At 39.6% G+C, this 25165-nt stretch overlaps 1 protein-coding gene across 1 annotated transcript; it reads right to left on the bottom strand.

Annotated features, from left to right (window-relative positions):
• Positions 1-85: 85 nt before the first annotated feature.
• On the bottom strand, positions 86-22613 carry DRG1 (developmentally regulated GTP binding protein 1). Its single transcript, XM_039225944.1, has 9 exons — positions 22468-22613; positions 21489-21612; positions 19452-19627; positions 13584-13653; positions 10234-10403; positions 8248-8378; positions 6715-6882; positions 6329-6451; positions 86-406 (listed from the first exon to the last, which is right to left on the bottom strand). The coding sequence occupies exons 1-9, from the start codon at positions 22507-22509 to the stop codon at positions 307-309; spliced, it is 1104 nt and encodes a 367-aa protein (XP_039081875.1). The 5' UTR covers positions 22510-22613; the 3' UTR covers positions 86-306.
• Positions 22614-25165: the final 2552 nt, after the last annotated feature.

Here is a 25165-nt window from a genome sequence, read left to right as displayed (position 1 = left end):
TCCCAAATAACCCCTTCTGTAGCTACCTCACTGTACATACTTATCTTCATTCAGTCCACCCAAAACAAATTCTGACAATGACACATTAACTGCATATAGCTGGCTGGCCTACCAGGTCCTTTATGCAGTTGAATTTACAAGATGACACCAAGTTAAGATCAGTGAAGTTCCAGTTTGGGTGCCTCCATTTCCCTCCCCTGAATCCTGATCCACTGGCTGCCAAAGCCAGAAGGGGTCTGGGGTAGGGTGCTTAGTCTTGGGGAAAGCTCTTGTGGTTGACCCGGCAGATGGGCAGAGGGGAAGGTTTCACTTCTTCACAATCTGAATGACATCCTCATCTTCCAACGTATGGTCTTTACCCACTTTTTGAGGATTGTGTTTCACAGACAGACCCCAGACCAGAGCGCTGTACGGAAGGGAAATAAAAAAAAAAGTCAGTGAAAATAATCACCTAGCTTCTACCCTATCTACCTAGGTGCCACCTTTCTGCTCAGATTTAGCATTCTAGCCCTTTACTATAGGCTTACCGCTTTTCATCATCTTGGAACCTGTGGAGGCCTGCTGGGAACAGGACTCCTGAAACAACAGATATGTCCGGAAGGCTGTGGTCAAAAGCCACTTTTGCTGGCTATAAGCGGGGGTCTCTGGAACCAGAGTGAGCACACAGCTCTTCTTAAAATTGAAGGTATTTGTGCTCTAGATGAAACTGAATTCTAACTAGGCAAGAGATGTGCTTATGTGTACAAAGCAAAGAACAACATAGTGACTCCTGGTGGCAAACTGAAAAAATCCAGAGTAATCTGGGGAAAAGCAACTCATGTTCATGGAAACAGTGGCATGGTTCATGCCAAATTCCAAAGCAACCTTCCTACTAAAGCCATTGGCCATAGAATCTGTGTGATCTTGTACCTCTCAAGGATTTAAACTAATTGAAAAGTAAATAAATAAAGGTGTAGATTTGTAAAAACAAAACAAAACAAAAAACTATAGGCTTGCAACCGCCAAGTCAAGGACCACATTCTAAGCCCAGAAGCATTGGCTTTCCCAGCAGTATGGCACAATTGTGGCTTCAGCTACAAAGTGGCAAAGACTTTTGGAAATTGTGTGGTTCCTCTTGTTCCAGAGCCAATGAGGAAAGTCAAAGAGAAAAAAACACAAATGAAAAATGTTACAAGACTAATTTAAAATTAAAAGGAGAAACTCTGGGTTATAGAAAAATACCATGAAATAATTCCAACTGGAAACCAATTCTTATACTGTCAGTTATAGACTTTTATTGAATATCAGTTTTTAGTGGGTCTACTAAAATCATAAAGCACCTCCCTCCTCAGCCATCCATGCTAGGAAAATTCTTCCTCCCTCCCAAGACACCGTAACCAGTACGCTCTCCTGATTTGTTGAATTTATGAAGGTAATTTTTACCTATAGGCCTCCAATACTAAAAATATGTTGTCCTAGTGATAGAAATTGGTGAACAAGACATTAAGACCTGCCTCATAGAGGCTAAGAATTTTGTAGCAAGGAATAGAAAAAGGTGACCATGTTGTTATTAAATGGGCTTTGCAACAAAACATTCTTAAAAACCTATGTTCTAGAAAGAAATCACTGAACAAGGTTTCACTTTGTAATAAACAGATAAAAACAGGTACAGATACAACAGCATTAGTAAAACAAATATACATAAAATTTTTCAATGCACTAACAAGCAAGATAAATACAAGGTGACCATTTTATAATCTTAAACTAGAAAACTAGTTTTTATTTTTTTTTTAATGTTTTATTTCTGAGAGAGAGAGACAGCATGAGTAGGGGAGGGTCAGAGAGAGAGGGAGACACAGAATCTGAAACAGGCTCCAGGCTCTGAGCTGTCAGCATAGAGCCCAACGCGGGGCTCAAACCCACGAACTGTGAGATCATGGCTTGAGCCAAAGCCAGACGCCCAACCAACCAAGCCACCCAGGCACCCTGAAAACTAGTTTTTAATAATCATATTCAATGCCTGTAGCAACATCAGTGCCTCCTGTTTTATTGATGGCAATGTAAACAGGTTCAGCCCTTTTAGAGAGAAATCCAGCAAAATATATGAAAGGCCGTATTATTGCTAATTTAGCTATTAAATTGCTAATTTAATTTAGGCCTAATTAGTAGGCCTAAAGTTGAATTTTTTCTATTAAGATGGTTAAAATGCTCTTTGTTTCATCATTCAAAAAAAAAAAAAAACATGGGTACCTGGGTGGCTCAGTTCATTAAGCATCTGACTCTTGATATCAGCTCAGGTCATGATTTCAAGGTTTGTGAGATCGAGCCCTGCATCAGGCTCTGCACTGACAGCCTAGAGCCTTCTTGGAATTCTCTCTTCCTCTCTCTCTGCCCCTTCCCAGAGCATGTGCATGCTCTCTTTCAAAATAAATAAATATTAAAAAGAAACAAAAAAAAACAAAACAAAAAAAAAACCAACACTTCAAGGACTCCTGGGTGGCTCAGTCAGTTAAGTATCTGACTTTGGCTCAGGTCATGATCTTACAGTCCATGAGTTCAAGTCCTGCTTCAGGCTCTTGCTAATAGTCCAGAGCCTGGGGCCTGTTTCAGATTCTGTATCTCCCTCTCTCTGCCCCTCTCCTGCTCTTTCTCAAAAATAAATAAACATTACAAAATTTTTTAACTTTAAAATTTTTAAAAAAAAAGAAAACAAAAAAATAGCAACCAAACAAAATTCTATGTGCTTTGAAAGGTCTCTTCTCCAAAATATGTTTCTCCCTTCTCATTAATTTCCTGGTTAACTTACAGTTCTCTAGAGGCTTAGAATAGCGTTCTGGCACCATGGAAGGTAAGAACTATCTAGAAATCTATCACATTTGAAAAAGGAAAATATCTAACTTTGCAAGACTCTCCTTCATTAATTGAAGTATATGCCAAAATATAATGCTTTGAGATAGTGAAAAATAGCACCTGCATATGGAATTTAGTTATTTTGGATAAAAGGAATGTAAAGCTTAATAAAGGTCTTCATTCTTTCAGTATTATTAGGATCAGCAACAAGTACTTTTAGTTTTTTTATGTTTGTTTTTTAGAGAGACAGAGTATGAGCAAGGGAGGGGCAGAGAGAGAGAGATACAGAATCTGAAGCAGGCTCCAGGCTCTGAGCTGTCAGCACAGAGCCCGATGTGGGGCTCAAACCCACGAACCGTGAGATCATGACCTGAGCTGAAGTCAGATGCTTAACCAAATGAGCCACCTAGGCATCCCAAGTTTTTATTTTAATTTCAGTCAGTTAACAGTGTTATAGTAGTTTCAGGTGTACAATATACTGATTCAACAATTCCATACATCACCCAGTGCTCATCAAGATTAAGTGTGCACTCCTTAATCCCTATCACCTATTTAACTCATCCCCCTACCTCCCATTCATCTCCCCTCTGGTAACCATCAGTTTGTTCTTCTATAATTAAGAGTCTGTTTCTTGGTTTCTCTCTCTCTTTGGGTTTTGTTCCTTAAATTCTACATGAGTGAAATCATATGGTATTGTCTTTCTCTGGTAGAGAAAGACACTTAGCATTATACTCTCTAGCTTCATCCATATCACTGCAAATGGCAAGATTTCATTCCTTTTTATGGCCAAATAATTGTGTGTGTGTGTGTGTGTTTGTGTGCGCGCGTGTGCGTGTTGGCACACGTGCATGTGTGTGTATACCACATCTTTTTTATCCGTTCATCAATCAGACAAAAAAAACTATTTTTAAAATGTCATTATTTCCATGTCTTCCTGATTTTCTATTTTCTTCATTTTTAAAACAATTTTTTAAGTTTCAACCCATAAAGTTGAAAATAACTATTCATAGATACTATAATCCAGTTAGTTAAAATATTCCTCACAGGATTATAGGTTGCAATTCTGAACTACTTTACATACATATACTAGAATTAAGTAAATAAGTAGATTATAATTCTTTTTTAATGTTTTTATTTATTTCTGAAAGAGAGAGAGAGAGAGAGAGACAGAGAGAGAGGGACAGCATGAGCGGGGGAGGGTCAGAGAGAGAGGGAGACACAGAATCTGAAGCAGGCTCCAGGCCCTGAACTAGCTGTCAGCATAGAGCCCGACGCAGGGCTCGAACCCACGAACAGGGAGATCGTGACCTGAGCCAAAGGCTTAACCGACCGAGCCACCCAGGCGCCCCTAAATAAGTATATTATATTAATAGCCAGGCTTCTCATGGTTGAAGAAAGATGTTAAAAATTTAAAAAAGGGGAAGGCCTAAAACAAACCCTGTGGTGTTGAACTGGAATCAGAGGTAACCATATAAGCTCAAGGATTTTTCTTTGTTTTTGTTTATTTACTTATTTTTTAGAAAGAGAGAGAGAATATGTGTACGTGAGTGGGGGTGGGGCAGAGTGAGGAAGAGAACAGCACAGTCAGTGCAGAGCCCAATGCGGGGCTTGATCTCCGACCATGAGATCATGACCGGAGCAGAAATAAGAGTTGGATGCTTAACCGATTGAGCCACCCAGTCCCTAAGTTCATGGTTTTTAAGATAAGGATGCATGGGTGGGTGGGTAAATAGGTGGATAGATATGAAGGGCAAGAGACATACAGAAATAAAAATGTGTTTGTAAGCATGGGTTAGTATCCATACATACACTTCCTAGCTGTCTGCTGAGAGGCCCTATATAGCCCACTAACAATGAACACACCTAGCACACATATCTTGTATACTAGGGCTTCTTGGAGAAGTGACTGATTCCAGGGCTCGTGTAGGGAAAAATCACTTTGAATCAGGAACATCTAATAGTGCCAAAAAGTAAGGAAATGCTTTAAAAAAAAAACAGCAGGTTACTAAGAGAACACAGGAGCCAACTGAAGGAGTTCCTAATCACCAAACCTAGAACACTGTGAGTAACAAAATGGTAGTACTGGATTACAGCCCATGGAAAAAATATCCAAGAGCTCATTCCAATATAATTATGAATTAAATTAATAAATAGGGGAGAAGAAATAGCTCTAACTCACAGAACTCCAGTAAATAAACATAAAATCAAAGAGGGAAATAAAGAATCACTATTTGACAAACAACACTACAATAAAAGTTGAAGTTTTAGAATAATAGCCAGGTTTCTCATGGCTACCTATCAGTTGCAGTACCTGTGATAGGTACTAATATCAGCAGGAAGAAAAACATGATTTGCATAGTCTCAGAGTATCTCCCCCAAGATATTTATCAAATACAAAAAGAAAAAGAAAAATACTATGTTTACAGTAAAGAATCCCAGCCGACACCAACCTCACCAAGTGATTAAAGTAAATATCACTATCAACAGGATATGCTGACATGATTCTTGTGATAGGATGCACTGAGGATATGTCATAATTTTTGTGACATTCTCACCAAAAATGCATGTCACTTCACTCATGAGAGAACACTGAACAAACCCAAAGTGAGGGACATTCTACAGAATAACTGACCAGTACTCTTCAAAAATGTGCCAGGGTCATCAAAGACAGTGAACGGCTACAGAAATATTAGTGGGAAAATAAAACACTGGATGACTAAGGAGAAATAACAACTATATGCCACATAGATTACTGAAACACAAAATGGACACTGGTAGAAAAGGTATTTAAATTCAAATAAGGGGCAGCTGGCTGGCTCAGTCAGAAGAGCATGTGACTCTTGATCTCAGGGTCATGAGTTCAATTCCCATGTTTGGTGTATGATTAACTTAAATAAATAAATATTAAGTAAATAAATCTCAAATAAGGTCTAAAAATTAGTTACTACTATACCAATGCTAATTTCTGTTCCTGGTAACTATAATATGGTTATGCGAGGTAGTACATCAGAAGAGGGGTGAGGAATATAAGAAAACTCTTTAACTTTTCAACTTTTCTGTAAGTCTAAAATTAGCTCAATTAGCTCAAAATATGATATTAGTATTTTTTCTTTCAGCCTGGATAACAATGAAAAGTATATGAAAGAGATTTAGGAAAATTTACCCATGCTTAAGGTTTAGAGGCGGTCTCAGTACCCACTGGAGGCTAGTATGATGCTGGCAAGAAGAATTAACATTTGTGTCTGCCAACAGGAACATGAACTAACAGAAGAAAGTCAGAGCCCTTTGTACTATCAGCCCTGCTGACATGATGAGGCTCCTAGAGCTCTTCTGCTCCAACTTAGCATGGTTTTAGGAAGACACTACAGAGTTCTAACCAAGCATGCATTTCGGCAGTCTCCCTGATGCCCATTTTCTTTAATGCTACCCTAAGAATTGCTAGTTAGTGGAATCAGTAGCTCCCAGGGCAAAGAAAGTACTACATGCCCATGATACTTACTATTTAAATTCTTTGATAAGATTTTTATGAATCTTCATGCAGAAATCCTCCACCGTGGTCCTGGAGTAAGGCAATACCACTGGGGATGTATAATCAGGCAACTGGCCTTTGGGTTTGGTGTAACTAGAACAGAGAAGGAGCAGATGTTGCTTACTTCTTGGAATGTTTCATGCGCTGAATGCAAATCAACCCTCCAGCACCCCTGAGAAGATCTGACACAGATAACTTCCAACTTGAGGGAAGTGTCGCAATATGGTCTAGCACATGATAGAAACTAATATATCTCCAAAAAGAGACAAATTATGTTAATGAGTTCCAGAGGGTATCATTTTAGGACAGTCTAGTTTAATTCCTACAGGAATAAGACCCTTTCCACTAAGACTTACATCCTCACTAGCTTCAGATAATCCCAGATCTTTTCCAACAGGTCATCAAAATTCCAGCGGTGATGGGCAGAAATGGGGACACAATGAGGCACCTTATAGATGATATCCAATTCCTCAATGGAGATCTGATCAATTTTATTCAACACATAAATACAAGGGATATAAACTCTATAGAAATAGAAGAAAAATAAGACATTAGTCTGGAGCCCTTGACAAGACTCTCAGTGTAATTATCAGTATCCCCTCACTCAGGACCCCAAATCAGAGCTTCTCAAAAGGCATCATACGAGGAAGATCAACCCTTCAATCCCCCTAATGAAAGGCTTCCTACCAAAATGAGGCCAAATGTCCAAAAACTAAACTATGAGTTGAGAAGTAACAAAACTCAGGCCCTAGTCTGAGCCATGCAGCTCAGCCTGAGAGATCATACTACAGTGGAAGGAACACAAGCTCTGGAGCCACACAGACTAAATCTACTCCTAGCTTTGTCACTTCTTAGATAGAAGTCCCTGGGCAAGTCTCAGAATCAACTTCCCACAAAATTGTTTTATGAATTGTAAGCGTAAGTATACTTTTAAATTATATGTTTCATGATAATTTTTTAACTAAAAGCATAACATCTGGCAATGTCACAATCCTAATGTCCAATCAACAGGACAGCTAATAGCAAGCCACAACTTCTCATGCCTAACAGCTTCTACAATGCCTAACCCAAAGAATTAGTCTTTGCTTGTTTTCAAATGAGAATCAAATAAATCCCATCCAACAAATAGAAACAAATGAACAGGAAAGCAACTAAAAAATATTATGTTCAAATGCCAGGAAAAATGTTAACAGTAGCTTAAATTATTATTTAATTTAAAATCCTGGGGCGCCTGGGTGGCTCAGTCAGTAAAGCGTCCAACTTCGGCTCAGGTCACAATCTCACCACTCATGGGTTCAGTTCCCGCTTTGGGCCCTGTGCTGACAGCTCAGAGCCTGAAACCTGCTTCAGATTCTGCGTCTTCCTCTCTCTCTGCCCCTCCCCTGCTCGCGCACTGTCTCTCAAAAATGAATGTTAAAAAAAAAATTGTAAAGAATACTCTTTAATTTAAAATACTAATAATAGTAATTTTTCAAGGAATAGGGCTTCAGCTACAGATCCTTAGGTTACCCTTAGAGAGAACAGATACAGCCAGCATGCTGAGTTCTATAGGATGGCCTTCAGGCTTTCTCAGATGGATTAATTCTGGGAGAGCAGATTGTGAACTACTTCCTTCCACTATTACGACACAGCTTAGGGGACAGCCTAGTTCACAGCAGGTACCTGATATGGGGAATTTGACCATCATAACCAAATTTCAAAGCAAAGAAGGATGTTAGAAATTAAAACCAACCCTTCAATTTACAACTAACAAAACCAAGGCCAACTATTTGAGATACTAGCACAGCCACAGTTAGAATCTATGTCTTCCAGATTCATAATCCAATGCTGTTTCCACTACAAGGTTTCAAATTCAAACTCAGGCACCAGACTGTACATGTAGTCAGTACCTGTTTCCTTCTACCACATCAATAAGGTCATCTGCTGTGGCATCACTACGCAGAGTCACATCGGCATTGTGAATTTTGTATTCAGCCAGAATGCTCTTCACAGTTTCGGCATCCAGCTCACTTTGAGGGCACTGAAAGAGCAGAGAAGACAATAACTGGTCACAGAGCAAAAAAAAAAAAAAAAAAAAAAAAAAAAAAAAAAAANAAAAAAAAAAAAAAAAAAAAAAAAAAAAAAAAAAAAAAAAAAAAAATCTCTGAGGAGTACCTATTTCTGTACCCGGATAATCCTAGCTAAGGTGCAAGTTCATTTCTGAAGTCTGTTACCCTGGATGAGAGTAACTGACTTTTATTAGGAAATAGTTAAAAACTAATCATCTTTCCAAACTCAGATGAAGGTGCTATACACTGAATCACTCCCACCCAAATTCGTATGTTGAAGTCTTAACCCTAGTATCTACCAGAAGGTGACCATTAGGTTTAAAGATAGGGGTAAGTAACTAGCTTAAACTCGAAAGGGTTTATCACTTAAAATGACTTCATATGGATGAGACCTAATTCAATGTGACTGATGTCCTTACAAGAAAGGGAGATTAGGATACAGACACACAGAAGGAAGACCATGTGAAGACAAAAGGAGAAGACAGTCATCTACAAACCAAGGAGGGGCCTCAGAAATAAAAACCAACCGTACTCATACCTTGAATCTCAGATATCTAGCACCTCTGGAATTAAGAGAAAATAAATTTCTGTTTTTAAGCCACCCAATCTATGTCACTTTATTATGGCAACCTTAGCAAAGAAATACAGAAAGTGTATGAAATGCTCAAATACAATTATGACAGGAAAATGGGAAAGATCTTTTGGGCAGGACAGGTTAACTCTATGCTAGTCATATTATCTAGACCTCTATCTGTTAAATGTTGTAGGAAATTCTCAGTCCTCAATTATATGACTTAGAAGCAAACAGCATGGATAGGATTGATTACTCCTCCAATAACAAACACTTTCTTTACTTGGCTTCCAATATTTCAAACTCTTCTTGTCTTCCTCCTTCTTTGCCTAAGAAGTCTTTATTTGCTGATTCTTCCTAACCCCCAATCTATAATCATGGGGTAGGAGTTGGGGGGGAGGCTCAATCCTTGAATGTCTTTTCTATTTATACTCACTTCCTAGTGATCTCAGCTAAGCTCATGGCTCTAGAGTTGCTAACCACCAAATTTATACCCCCAGCCTTGATAATTCCTCATATGCTTATTTGATGGAATACCTGCGTATCTCATTAGCATCTCAAACTGAATATCCTGATCTTCCCCTTCCCTCCAATCCTATCCTACCCAAACTACAACCATTTTTATATTGAGAATCTATTTTTCCAACTCAGGAAAAAAATCTTAATGGTTCTCTCTCTCACAACCCACATCCAATCCAGGTGTAATTCCTACCAGCTACTTCCAAAATCTTTTGACAATCAACCACTTCTCATCTCCTCCACTGTTAACCCCACCAACACTCTCCATCTCTTTTTCCTAGTTTAATTTTGTCATCATCTAATATACTGTATGGACTCATTAATTTTGTTTGTTACTTTTCGACACAGAACATAAGGACAGAGATTTTTGTCTATTTTGCTTCCTCTTCCAACCTCCCTCCCTCCCAACAAGGACCTAAAACAACATTTTGCCCATGGTAGGCACTCTATCAATCTGTGTTGAATGAATAAAAACAATTGATATTAGCAGCCATCTACTTCATGAAAGCATTAAGACTGGTCTATACTCCCATACCATACCAAATAAGTAACCCAAAAGAAGAAATGAAGTTGCAAAGTTAAGTCTGAGATTGATTCTTGCCCTACTTTGTCAGTCATTACAAGGCCATTGTGTTACCTCAGTTAGTGCTAGGAGAAGCTAGGTAATTTCCAAATGTCAACATCCTTCCACCCCAGTCCCTTCAGCAACCTGCCCCACCCATATCACCTCCACTTACTGTGGCTGTGAGATTAATGCCTCCTTTATCCTTCTTCTTAAAGCCAATGTTGGGAGGTTTGCTGTTCAAGCGAATCCCAAAGCCTTCCAGCTCATTTTCAATTATCTTTTTATGCCCCAAAGGTTTCAGGACATCCAAAACAATCAGGATCAAGTTACATGTTCGGGCCACTGAAGAATGGAAAAAATAATTTATATCCAAGCAAACCTCACTAAAGACTTAACTAAGCCAAATGCTCAAAAATTAGAGCAAAAATTAGAGTACGGACTGGGAGGTGTAGAGTTTCATTAAGAGACAAAGGACTTTTTTTTCCTGTTAATATAAAGAAGTTCTTAAAATTACCAAATTCTATCCTAGAAGTTAATTTGCAATGTATGCCTTTTCTCCTGGTATCCCTAGAAGATGTGTTCACTTCTAGACACACTAGCAGAAAAACAAGTCAGAATGAAGATAAAAACCAAGCAATAACCTAAATCCCTGAAAAAATTTAGAAAGATTTTAAACAGTAAGAATTCTAAAGGGGCGCCTGGGTAGTTCAGTCGGTTAAACATCCGACTTCAGCTCAGGTCATGATCTCACAGTCCGTGGGTGGGTTTGAGCCCCACATCGGGCTCTGTGCTGACAACTCAGAGCCTGGAGCCTGCTTCAGATTCTGTGTCTCCCTCTGTTTCTGACCCTCCCCTGCTCACACTGTCTCTCTCTCTCTCTCTCTCAGAAATAAAACATTAAAGAAAAATTTTAGTTTAATTTTTTTTTTTTTTTTTAATTTCTAGGAGAGAGAGAGAGAGAGAGGCAGTGTGAGCAGGGGAGGGTCAGAGAGAGAGGGAGTCACAGACTCTGAAACAGGCTCCAGGCTCTGAGGTGGCAGTCAGCACAGAGCCCGACGCGGGGCTCGAACCCATGAACCGCGAGATCATGACCTAAGCGAAAGTCGGACGCTTAACCGACTAAGCCACCCAGGCGTCCCCATTAAAGAAAAATTTTAAATAAATAAAGTTTCATATAAATCAAATAAAAAAATAAAGTCTTTTGTTCCTGACTCTTCTAATTTAGCATAATGTTTTTGATATTCATCCACGAATATAACGTTTAACATGATTCTATAAATAGTTAAAATTAATAATTCAATATAGAGGTAATAAAATAAAAACACTTTCAAACATGAAAACACAGAAAAATTTACCTATCGATTCATGCTTTTTCTGGTAGTTGACTAAAGAATGTGCTTCAGCAAAACATAAAAATGACCCCAAAAAGAACACCAACTCTAGGAAAAAGGGGATTCCACGCAAGAACACAGAAGAAAAGTCTCAGGATGACAGCCATGCAAAAAAGTCTAGTACTGCACTGTCCAATACAGACTCCACTAGCCACCTAGGCTGTGTAAATTTAAACCAATTAAAATGAAAAAAGTTTGAAATTCAGTTCCTTAATCACAATAGGCACATTTAAAGCACTCAACAACCACACATGCCTAGGAGCTACCATACCAGTGAGCATAGATTCAGAATACTGCTGATCTAGAAGGCAACCAATCCAGATTAAAGCAAGGAGATAGGTGCCTGATGGCTCAGTCATTAGAGCATGTGACTCTTAATTTCAGGGTTGTGAGTTCAACCCCCACACTGTGAAAGGAAGTTACTTAATAAAGCAAGAAGACAGGGCACAGGACAGTAGTGTCAGGGTTGTGGGGAAAGAATGAAATAAGTAACTATATCTAGAGCTATATTTAAGTATGTAGAAAAATACTGATGATAAGCATCTGATCTGTTAGAATATTTGAAAAATATTAGCAAACACAGAAAATAAAAGCGAAACAAATAGAGAAATAATCACTAACTCTGTGAAAAACAAACTTCAAAAACAGATTCGAGAAAAGAAGCCAAGTCATAATACACTACTTATCTCAGCACTGAACAAAAGTTACATATTCATTACATAATAATCTAAATTATGATTAGTAAGTTAACTACAAACTGTGATATACTTTCTTTGAAAGACAAGGGGTGGGGGGGCACCTGGCTAGCTTGATCAGTGGAGAAAGCGACTCTTAATCTTGGGCTTATAAACTCAAGCCACACTGTGTAGAGATTACTTTAAAAAATCTTGGGGCGCCTGGGTGGCTCAGTCAGTTAAGCATCTGACTTCAGCTCAGGTCACGATCTCACAGTTTCTGAGTTATGGCCCCATGTCAGGCTCTCTGCTGTCAGCACAGAACTGGCCTTGGAAAACTCTGGTCCCTTGTCTCTGCTCTCCCACTCATGCGTGCACACACTCTCTCTCTTTCTTAAACATGAACATTAAACACAAAAAAATTTTTAAATAAGAATCTTTAAAAAAAAAAGAATGGGAAAAGATGTACAGAGTATAAGAGAGCTAATTCTCAACCATAACAGATGATATCTAAAATTCATTGTTAAATTACAATATAAGCATAATATTTAAAAATATGAAGGTAAGGGTGCCTGGGTGGCTCAGTTGGTTAAGGAACCAACTCTTGATTTCAGCTCAGGTCATGATCTTGCAGTTCTTGAGTTCAAGCCCCACCTTAGGCTCTGTGCTGTTGGTGCAGAGCCTGCTAAGGATTCTCTCTCTTCCCTCTCTCTGTGCCCCTCCCTAGTTCATGTGTGCACTCTCCCCCACTCTCTCTCAAAATAAATGAACTTAAAAAAAAATGAAGGTAAAAAACAGAAGGAACTGTTGAAGAACTGACAATATTTAACAATGGGGAATGACAGTGGGGGTGAGGAGAGGTAGAGTAGCAGACTGTTGTAATTTATGATTAGCCTTTTATAACATTTTACTTTTTTTTTTTTTTTAATGTTTGTTTATCTTTGAGAGAGAGAGACAGAGCATAAGCAGGGGAGGGGCAATAAGAGAAGGAGACACAGAATCCGAAGCAGGCTCCAGGCTCCGAGCTGTTAGCATGGAGCCTGAAGCAAGGCTCAAACTCATAAACCATGAGACTTGACCTGAGCAGAAGTCAACGCTTAACCCACTGAGCCATCCAGGTGCCCCTGTAACATTTTACTTTACATAAGAGAAGGAAAGCCATGGGTGGAAGTCAGGAAACCTGAGTTCTAGTTCTGAAACCTTCTGAGTATGCCACAAACAGTGTTACACTGGACTGAAGCACTTTTTCCTGCCCTTAGTTTTTCTCCTCAAATGGAGATCTGGACTGTTACTCTCTGAGGTCTCTTCAGGTTCTGACATTCTATTCCAGTAAGAAGTCAGGTAAAACTATGCCCTTCATTGTAGTAAAATCTCTAAGTCTAACAGCCCCCATCTAAAGCAACAGTACCTGATAAAGGGATGATATCCCAGAACGATGGCAGCCCTGGACCACTTACCTGCAATGACTTGACGGCCTCTGCCTTTCCCATCCTTGGCACCTTCAATGATACCTGGAAGGTCCAGGAGCTGCAAAATTAGGATGAGGAAAGGAGAAGGAAAAAAAACAGTCAAAAATCTGAACAGATCAAAAAGAATAACTTATTTTTCAAGTATCCAAAATATAAAAGATTCAAATCTAATCTTCCTTATGAGCTGTGTAATACTTTTACTATGCATTCAAATGTCAACAAGTTTTTTTATATACTTTAACTAGTTTAAAATGCATAACAACCCTGAGACAAAGATACTGGCTGAGGTTCATAGAGGTTAAGTGATTTGCCCAAAATCATAGTCCAAGTCAAGATTTTAACTCAATTTGCTGAAACCAATATTGCACTGTATGTTGACTAAAATTTAAATTAAAAAAATAACTCACATTTTGAGGGCCAAACTCATCATTGTGCATTAGTATCTCCTAATATTCCCCTTCTTTTCAGAAGGTTGAGCCCCCACACCAATTCCTTACTGTAGATAATAGCTGCATCTTGACAGTCACAAGATACACTTAGAGCTTTGCAAATCTTTCAAATTCTCCAATTCACAAAAACTTCTGCAGCCATTCTTACCTAGATGAGCATATAACAGTCACCTGTGAAACCTTTTAAAATGCAGATATCCGAGCCCCATTCTGTAAATTCTAATTTAGAAAGGCAAAGTAGAGTTCATATATTGATTTGTACTTCTAAAGGCTCCATGGGTGACTCTCATGTGTTCCCAATTGAAAATGACTGCTCAACTGCCCAGAAACTGAAGTAAAACTTCACAGAAGTCATACTGTATGTACCTAATGATGAGAACATAAAAACCAACTTCACAGCACACAAATCAAATACCCACCTCAGCAAAATTGCAAACTATTAGTTATAAGCCCTTAAGAGTCCACCAAGAACAGTTAAGAGCATATATAATATCTGAAAATACCAAAGGTCCACTGTATGGCCAATACGGAATCATCCACATAAGCGGACAAGGAACAGAGTTGCAGCTCATCAAAACATCATTTAAAACTAGCCTTTGCTAGGGGCGCCTGGGTGGCTTAGTCGGTTAAGCGTCCAACTTTCGCTTAGGTCATGATCTCGCGGTTCGTGGGTTCAAGCCCCGCGTCGGGCTCTGTGCTGACTGCCAGCTCAGAGCCTGGAGCCTGTTTCAGAGTCTTTGACTCCCTCTCTCTCTGACCCTCCCCTGCTCATGCTGTCTCTCTCCTAGAAATAAATAAAACATTAAAAAAAAAAAAAAAAACCTAGCCTTTGCTATAGCCTAACATTATAAAAGCATACTTCACATTAAATAAACCACAATGAAAAAGAATTCAGGAGGTGTTTAGACAGTTCAACTTTTCCTTTCAAGAACCTACTCAAATCTCCTCTCTATTCTTGACTACATAATAAATACTGTTACCTTCTCTAATATACAAAGAGCTATCCTCTCTTCAAAAAACATAATGCACGTTGAATACATCAACCTTGTCTTGGAACCCTTAGTTACTTTGATTAACAAGGCTACATGGGAAGTAATGAGCACACCAGATCTTGATTTCTAAACATTCTCCAATAAAAGAAACTATAGCTCCTTTGGAAGTGGTTGACTTCAAGGCTGGAGCAGGGAAAAATCTAAGATTAGCATGGAACATCGTGTCTCGTCAAAAACTAAGTATTCTCAAAAAGAGGGGGCTTATGGAAAGAATGCAGGAGCTAACCTGAAGGAGTTCCTAATTGTCAAAACTGGAACAATACAAGTAATAAAATAATGGCAGTACTGGATTATAATCCAAAAAGTAAATACCCATGGGCCCACATTGATACATACTATTGAATAATTAAAACAGAAGGAAAAGCTCTTTCAAATAGAATTCCAATTGAAAACATGCAGTAGGAAAGAGAAAAGTAAACAATCACTGTGCTGACAAGCTAGCTCAGAGCCTGGAGCCTGCCTTCAGATTCTGTAACTCCCTCTCTCTCTGGCCCTCCCCTGCTCATGCTGTCTCTCTCTCTCTCTCTCTCTCAAAAATAAATAAGAACAGGGGCGCCTGGGTGGCTCAGTAGGTTAAAGCATCCAATTTTAGCTCAGGTCATGATCTCATGGTTCGTGGGTTTGAGCCCCACATCAGGCTCTGTGCTGACACCTAGCTCAGAGTCTGGAGGCTGTCTTCAGATTCTGTGTCTCCTTCTCTCTCTGACCCTCCCTCTGCTGTCTCTATCTCTCTCCGAAAAATAAATAAAACATTAAAACAATTGTTTTAAATAAATAAAAGCATTAAAAATCTTTTTAATAAATAAAATAATAAAATAAAATGAGTGGGCAAGTTTGAGAAACAGCATTTGTATCTTCTCAAAGTACCTCCCCCAAGTTATTAATTACAAAAAGAAAGATAATAACTTTTTAAAAAAGAAATATAAATAATAGCTTTAAAGTATACCACTTTAACCAAATGATGCAGGTCAACAACAGCATTTAAAACATATAACATCATGAATTCCATGATAAGATGCAGAGGACACACCATCATTTCAGGGCATTCCTGCCAAAAATATGTAATACCTTAGTCTAATTATGAGAAAATATCAAACCCAAACTGAGGGACATTCTACAGAACAACTAATCGGTACTCTTTAAGTGTCAAGGTCTTAAATAACAAGACTAAGTAATTATTACAGATAGCAGGAGAATAACAAAAAAGAACTAAATGCACAATGGGATGAAAAGGGCATTTATTTCGTGGGAAAATTGGTAAAAATTTGAATGAAGTTTGTAGTTTAGTGATTACTGCACCAATATTAACCTATCCCTGGTAAGTCTTCTGTGATTATGCATGATATTAACGTAAAGGGCATCAGTGTGCATGAAACAAGAGAACCTCAAAATAATTATGCTGAATGAAAGAAGGTAACAAAAATAGAGTATGTTTATATTTACACATGGTCTTATTTACATAAAACTTAACATGTAAACTAATCTGCAGTGACAAAATATAAATATGTGATTGCTTGGAGATGAAAGGGACCATGAGGGAAGGGGCGTTTGGAAATTTCTGGGATTGGTTATGTTCATGATCTTGATTGTGGTGATGTTTTCACCAGTATATAGCTATGTCAAAACTTAAAAAACTGTATACTTTATCTAGTTTATTGTATGTAAATTATATTTCAATGAAGAAGTTTAAAAAAAACAAAAAGCTCATCAGTTGTTTCTAGAAATTAAGTCTAGAGACTACTTCAACTCTCCCAAGAGTCTATAATCTATTTTTAACACTTAGTAATAAATCTCTTTCTGCATATATATATATATATATATATAACATCATGAAAAGGCTTTACTAGATATACTGAATCTAGCGGATGTTACCAAAAACTCAAAAGGAAAAATCATCTGGATGATCTAAAACTCTTAAACCTAGAATATGGCTATAATATCATATAAAAGACCATCTGAAAGAGAGAATATTACACTGAAAGAAGAGCACAAGCTTTCTAACTATAGCAGCTAAACACAGGGAAAATTCACTGAGGCCTTACAAAAGTAAAAACAACTTAATTTTAGCTTTTCTTCAGAGGGAAATATTTTTAAAGTTACCGTGAACCATTTAAGTGTGGCAACTAAATTTCAGACAGTATCAAGGCACATCCAGGGTGATATGGCTGTAGACATGCCAACCAAATTTCATTCAATAAAATAACCCATGCTTGACATATCTGAGTTTCATAATACAACCAAGAGATAAGAACAAATATTTCTCTAAATCATGAAACTGTAGAATTTTAAGAATTCAATGTTAAACTAATTCAAACTCAAATCAATATGCAAATCAATTATATACATAGGAAAACAAGAGTGCTACGGACCTTAGCAAGGTAGCAAGGTAAAAATAAGCCCCATAATCTTAAAAACTGAACATCCACTCTGCAGGTTATCTCTGCCTATGTGATACATCAATTTTCTTTCGAACACCCCTGGTAAGTAGTGGTTCAGTCACTACTTAAACACCTTCAGACACAATAATTCATTGCCTCAGGAGGTACCTTTACTGTTAAAAACATCATCCTTCCTAAGAAAAAAAAAACAAATCTCCCTCTTTATAATTCTTAGTAGTAAATGGTTCTAATTTTGTACACCTCTCCCTGCGAAGTCACAAATAATGATCTGCCACAAAACAGCCATTTAAAAAACATTTGAGGGCAGTCATCTTAATCCTGTTATATACTCCTTAACTTGGTTTCTGGAGAAAGTCAGAAGGGGAGGAAAAAGACTAGAGTGCAGAGGCAGAAAAGAAAGCATCATGCAAAAAAGGGGGAAAAAACCTAAAAGGTCAAGAGACAGTGAAATAAATGCTTTGTGGGCACCTAACCAGAAATCTCCCACCTTTTAATTCTTAATAGTAAATGGTGCCCATGCAAAGACTATGTTGGGAAATGTATCTTTCTGGGACTCCATGTCCAAATGTACGTAAATAAGAATGAGGATGCTTGGGCATAGGGCATACCTGGACCACTGCTTCATTCCATCTGGTTTCAGAGTCTTATTGATAATCATAGTTTTGGCAGCTTCTAGAATAACCTCTTCCCTGATGAGATGCCACTGACATCTCTTTTAGGCTTCTGAGTATATCAGAATAAGAGCTACTTAGCCCTTCTCTTCTCATGCCATGGTTTGAGAAGTTATGTGATACACAATAGTACACACATCCCATCAGTAAATAACTGTGGCTGTAAGGATATAAACATTCAGATTACTTGGACCTAACAAACTGAACCATTAGGTATTTATTTGGCCTGGAGTACCATAAAAAATTACTGGGACAAGAAAAGGTGTCAAGAAATAATTGCTGAGACACTAAGAATGCTGTGAACCAAGCAAGTCAGGGAACCTCCAGCCTAGATTCAACGTCGCAGAATTCAGAATCTTAAAAAAAAAAAAACAACAGAATCTCGCTTTCTTAGCTGTGCAGCCAACAAGAATATGTACCAGTACATCTTACATTTACATACATCTTCTTTCATACCCAATGGGACTCTTCATCTATCTAAGAAAAAGTCAGGACACCAACTTCATTAGGCCTCACAGACAAGAATTATCTTCTAAAAAGGATTTTATCATCTTATTTCTTCTCATGTTTTTAAAGCTTCTGATGGTTCTTAGCTACATATAAGATAAAATTCAACTTCCTTAGCAGGCACATAAAGACCTTCATAATTCAGTTCCAACCTACTTTTCCAGATTCAGTTTCTACCCCTCCTGTTCACACCTAAGCTTGTACCACAACAAACTATTTACCATTATGGCTGCCTAAAATTGCCCTTTACCTTCTCTGGCTGATAAAAATCTACTCGAACTTCAAGACCAACCTCCACTGTCATTTTCCTCGTCTTCTTCTTTCTTTTAATGTTTATTTATTGTGAGAGTGAGAGTGAGAGAGAGAAGAGACAGTGTCCCAAGGGGACTCCACGCTGCCAGCACAGAGCCCTACGTGAGGCTCGATCCTAAGAACCATGAAACCATGACCTAAGCCGTAATCAAGAGTCAGACTCCCAACCAACTGAGCCACCAAGGCACCCTCCATTGTCATTTTCCACATGAAGCTTTTTTTCAGTCCTCCCAGACCTTCCCCCAATATCCTCAGGTGAAAAAGCAGTCCCTTCTTCCTATATGTTTTGACAGGCACTATCCCACTGTATTACTGTCTGTATGTACGACTCTATCACCCTTGCTAGACAGAGAGGGACTAGTAAATCAAAGATTAGACCTGGCATACACAGAGCTTCCCATAAGTGCTTTATAAATGAATGAAAGATTGGATGTTTTCCCTTCTGTGGCTTGCAGGCCTGACTCACCTGGATCTTGGCACCTTTGTATCTGATGACACCAGGCACAGTGGTCAGAGTAGTGAACTCATACGCTGCCACCTCAGAATATACTCCTGCCAGGTTACTAAGCAGTGTTGACTTCCCCACTGATGGAAAGCCCACAAACCCAATTCGAGCATCACCTGTCTTGGCCACATCAAAACCTAAAATATCAATAAATATCAAAAAGAAGAGAAAAGTTATCTCTTGAAATGTTGAGATTCAGGTAATTCCTTTCACATTCTGGTAGTCTATCCATCTAGGACATATTTCTCCAACTTTCTACAGTTTACCTTTCTAGAACTTAGGCACACAAAACTCCCTCTAGAGCAATGAACACTGTTTAATGGAGCATTTAGAGACTTTATTCCTCACTGTAATATACATTTCTAGCACCCACAGTATTTTAGGCTCAAAAGTTACATAATAATTGATCTAAAAAATGGGTTTCTTTTTTGTCCTACAAACTCTAAGAACTGTATGATTGACTAGGTTTTCTTTTCATTTAATGGCTACCAACAAGTTCAAAGGCAAATTTATGGCCCTCCTCTAGGAAGTGTAGACTTTATGACATTATTTTTGGTCCCAACCTTATCTCTCTTGGCTTCAACTTATTCTTCCTACCTACATTTCCCTTTGCACCAATTTCCTTACCTCTTATTTTGTTGATACATGCATGTACATATTCCCATAAGCCAATGAAAACTTCTGGGATCAATATAAGATATATATAGGGGCTCTTGTCTGGCTCAGTCAGAAAAGCATGCAACTCTTTTATTGAAGCATAAAGATACATATAGAAAAGTGTCTGATTATCACAAAGCAAACACAACTAAGTAATCAGCATCCACAACAAGAAATCATATTCACCATCTTCAGAAGCCCTCTCATCCCCCAATCCTGTTATTACTAACAAAAGAATAACTGCCACTCTGATTTCTAACAAAAGATCAACCCCATTTGGGTTGATCTCATTATGGTATAGCATTCCATTTCATAAATACAATATATGAGAATGTACTTAACTATTCTGCTGTTGATGGTCATCTGGGAGTTTTCCGTTTGGGATTAGGAACAATTCTGTACATTTCTTTTGGTAACTATATGTATTCATTTTTGATAGGCATGCCCCTGGAAGAACTCCTGGGCCATAGGTTATGCTCACATCCTGAGAAAAGCAAACAACTCTTGATCGTGGGGTCATGAGTTCAGGCCCACACTGGGTATAGAGATTACAAAAAAATAAATAAACTTTAAAAAAAATGATATACAGGGGCGCCTGGGTGTCTCAGTTGGTTGGGCGACCGACTTCAGCTCAGGTCATGATCTCATGGTTCGTGGGTTCGAGCTCCGCGTCGGGCTCTGTGCTGGCAGCTAGTTCAGAGCCTGGAGCCTATTTCAGATTCTGTGTCTCCCTCTCTCTCTGACCCTCCCCTGTTCTCGCTGTCCCTCTTTCTCTCTCAGAAATAAATAAAACATTAAAAAAATGATATACATAAAACCCTCGTTCATTACTTAGAAAATACTCATTTGCCTTTGAAATCAGCAAACTTAAATAAGCCAGTTCGAGAGTTTAGGATTAGAAAATACAAATCTACCTTGATAGACTTTTCTTAAAGACTTTATTATTTTCTTAAATTATGTGTTTTGAGAGGGAGAGTGAGTGATCACGGGAGGGGCAGAAAGAGAGGAAAGAATCCCAAGCACATTCGGCAGTGTCAGCGCAAAGTCTGACATGGGGCTTGAACCCACAAACTGTGAGATCATGACCTGAACCGAAATCATGCTTAACTGACTGAGCCATCCAGGCACCCCTAAGGTTTTATTTTTAAGTAATCTCTACCCCCAATGTGGGGCTCAAACTCACAACCCAAAGATCAAGAGTCATACACTCTACCAACTGAGCCAGCCAGGAGCACCTACTTTGACAGAAATTTTTAAATTATTTTTAAGCCATATACCTATATTATTTTGATAGAAATTACACCAAAAACAAAACAACCAACACTGAAGAAAAATACAAACCTTCTCCTGGCCCACCACCACCACCACCTTTGGGGGTAATGAGTTCTCTACGAAGCTTAGCAAGGCGAGCCTTAAGCAGCCCGAGATGGTGTGCTGTGGCCTTGTTCTTTTGAGTCCGAGCCATCTGTAAGGGAGGAATCACAGGTCATAAATCAGAAGCAGTTCCCACGGGGTAAAATATCCAGAATGAATGCTCCCTCAAATCTGATTTTTTCCAGATGCCACTGTCAGTATATCCATTTTAGTCAGACTTTTAAAAAAAGGTGGTGTGTGTGTGTGTGTAAAAATCCATTCTCTTCATTATCCAAACCATTCTCTTCGTTACAGAGCAAACAACTGAGGTCCAAAAAGAAGACATGACCAAGGTCATTACAATTAGCATTCATAAATCAGACTAAAACTTAGCTGTGGGTTCCTTTTCCAATGCTTGTACCTGATATAGGATCACCACTTTCCTGATTTTAAAGAGCTCTGAGCGCTTCAGACAATACAATCACACAGTAATTCATGTGGAATCAACAGCTACCACAGATGTTATCCCGTATCCATTCCCGGGAGCAATACTCTGGGAAATTCGGCCCTCAAGTAGAAATTGAGGGAAAGGGAGAAGGGTACTGAGAGCTGAAGAAATATACTGAAGTACGTGAGCAGGTCAAGGCTGGACCATAGAGAGGGAGAGGATTCAGTGTTGATCACAGAAAAGGAAAACTGAGAGGAACGATGTTCTGACAAGAGCCGAACACTCGAACGGGGTACCGACCAAGGTGTAGGGAGGGTGTGGAACACGGGCCCGGGCTAAGGGAAGTCAGGGGGCTCTGGCGGAGGCAGAGGGGAGTCGGGGAATATGGGGCTGGGCTGAGAGGAGTCGGAGAACGCAGGCCCGGTCCAGACGCGGCTGAAAGGAGTACAACAGGCAAGTGCAACGCTGCCGAAAAAGGAACGCTCCGAGGGAGAGTGAAGCGCCAGCTGTGCCCATTACCTCGGCTTCGATCTCCGCGATCTTGGCTAAGGTGCTGCTCATGGTGGCGAGTCACGGGGGGGCGTAGTGGCCTGCGCACAGATTATCCCCCCTCACACAACAGCCTGCGGACCTGCTAAGGCCACCAGGCGCTACTGCACCGCGCAAGCGCGGTACTTCCTACTTCTCGCGAGAGACTTCGCGCAAGACTCACCGCGAGATGTAACAGCTTGGAGTATTCTCCTCCCCTTTAATCAACCCCGCCCCGTCCCGCGAGCCAGCGCGGTGTCATAGAGCCCGGGGGAGACGGGGCCAGAGAGGCCGACCCGGTCTGTACCTCCTCGAGCGCGCGGAGGGTCGCGCGCCACTCGGCCCCGCCCCGCCGGACCTGCGCCCACGTACTGTTTCGCGCCTGGCCCCCGTCGCATGGTGTGTGATAGTGGTTTCTGGTTGCTGCCGGCCAGAACCGCAGCCCTCCGACCCTGGGCGTGAACGCCCGCTGTGAGTGAAAAGCTCATTCAAGCCATCTACTCCTCTTCCTCACCAGCACCTACGGGTGCTAAGGCCCCCTTTTCATACCCAGGAACAGACACTGGCGGCCTCCTCGGCCTCCTAGGTTGAATAGAGACTGATCTTAAGCCTGTCTCGCCCTCTTGAAAAAAGAAAATGCCCCTTTTCAGTTACTCAAAACTATATTTAGGTGTCTGTTTTGTCTATTCGTAACCCCGAGTACAGTGCGTGGCACATGGTTGAATAGATAATTATCAGAGGACCAGTGCTTGCAACATAGCTTGTAATACTGAAAAAATTTGAAACTGTGTTAAAGGCCCATCAGTAGGGAAATGGATAAATAATGTAAAACACTATTTCAGCCATTAAAACATAGATCTGTGAGGTCTGACTGGAAAGATGTCCGGGACATATTGCTTTAAAATGAATAACCACCTACGTTGTGATCCCATTTATGTTATTTTTTAATGAGGTGTTTATTTAAGTATACGTGTACGAAAGTGCATTGTTTAAAGGTCTGAGTAAAAGGATACTGTCTCAAGCGGAATGGGATGCAAGGAAAGAGGAAAAAAGCCTTTCACTTGTTATTCTACATACTTATATGTCTTACGAACTTTTTAAAAAGATGAATTTTATGCATGTATTACTTGTGTAATAATAAAATTAAAAATTGCGAAAGACAATCATCTTCCCCACATGTCTTGAGAAGAGGGAGCCAGGACGTCCAGGAGCTACGTGCTGGTTTTGAAAGCAGCTTCCTGTGGGATCAGTGAATTCTTGTTGATAGATTGGTTGATCCACTGGGAGTCCCCAGGCTAGGCTTAACCCACAAGGCTGGCCTCCACTCAGCCCTGGGAGGGAAGTTTATTTATTTAAATTTGTAAGTAAGAACAATTCCAACTTGCCAGAGACAGAAAAGGAGGTTTTATTAGGCATAAGGTAAGGAATGGGGAAAAGAAGGCTTTTACAGAAGATCCCCAAGGGCCCAGGAGTTTCCTTGTTCTTTTTTTTTTAACCTCAGCCTTTTCATAAATAAATTACTGGGTGATGAGGTAATTAGATCCTTTACCATTGGTAACGGAGGAGGGAAGAAGAGGAAAGGAAGTCCAGCTGGAATGGGATATGATGATCAGTCTTAAAAGACAGATAAAATCAAATCAGCATGTCTTTCCTAACTTGAAGTACTTAAAGAATTAATTGGCTGACAGTATCAAGGGCATGGCTGCTCTGTGAGTAGGTTCTCCTTAGCAAATCTGTCACAGGAGGCCTGCAACTAAGTTAACAATTTAATTGCTCAAGGACACCCCAGAACCCACCTGAAGGAACCCAAGCTGTCAAAAATGTGCCAAAGGGTAATATTCATCTTCTCCAGGGTTCTAGGTGGCCATCTTATTCATCTCACTAATACTTACTGAGCTCTGACTGCTGCCTGGTAGCAAAAGCTGGGGACAAAGCAAAGAGAATCAGACACTGTCTCTGCACTTAAGTATCTAGGTTAGGAGGCCAGGGCCAGGCCTTTAAGCTCAGCTCCTAAGAGCCATAGCTAGCTCGGGTCAGCTTGATACTAACTGCAGTAGAGGAACTGTTTTGCCAGATGGCTAAACCACCAGTGCCTTGACATTGTATTTCTTTTAAAAATAATAATAATGATGATGAAACAGAAGAAAGACAAAAAAGCTTTGTCTCTTGCCAGGACACTCCAACCATTCTGAAATAATTTCTCTTCTTCAAATGTGCAGGTGTTCCCTGGCATTTGTTTTTTCTGCTTAGTATCCTCTTTTCCCGCCCTTTCCTTCTTCCACCATCCATTTCTAGCTAACTCTTCCTCAGCCTTACAGTTTTCTGAACTCATAGTCTGAGAAACTTTCCTTGCTACTCAAGGCTGGGTAAGAGGTCTGCTTCCAGTTTCTCCAGTCACAGGTAGCTACTCCATCAGAGTGCAATCACTCTGGTGTTTGCTTCTCTGTTCCCCACAAACCCATGACCCCAGGGAGAAGCAGTATACATCTCTAGCACCAGCATGGAGGCAGCTATACCAAGCTCTTGAAACATATTTATTGAACAAATGAGAATAAAAACAAAAGGACAGAGAACAAATTTTTTAAGCAGAAGAGGTATTTAAATGGCTTTCCCCCCCTAAATTAGCATTTATGACTTATTACAACACCATAGTGATTACAATCTAAACACCTGGTTCTAGCTGATGGAA

Source organism: Hyaena hyaena, unplaced genomic scaffold (genome assembly GCF_003009895.1).
Source record: "Hyaena hyaena isolate Hyena2069 unplaced genomic scaffold, ASM300989v1 scaffold_19, whole genome shotgun sequence".
In the NCBI taxonomy this organism is placed as follows: domain Eukaryota; kingdom Metazoa; phylum Chordata; class Mammalia; order Carnivora; family Hyaenidae; genus Hyaena; species Hyaena hyaena.
This window is presented reverse-complemented; position numbering and strand designations above follow the sequence as displayed.

Excerpts from the sequence above, each read along its gene's own strand:
- DRG1 (XM_039225944.1), bottom strand. The coding sequence starts at position 22,509 with ATGAGCAGCACCTTAGCCAAGATCGCGGAGATCGAAGCCGAG. Across the intron at positions 21,613-22,467 it reads TCGCGGAGATCGAAGCCGAG|ATGGCTCGGACTCAAAAGAA; the intron begins GTAATGGGCACA and ends CCTCCCTTACAG. Across the intron at positions 407-6,328 it reads CTTATCAAAGAATTTAAATA|CGCTCTGGTCTGGGGTCTGT; the intron begins GTAAGTATCATG and ends CCTTCCGTACAG.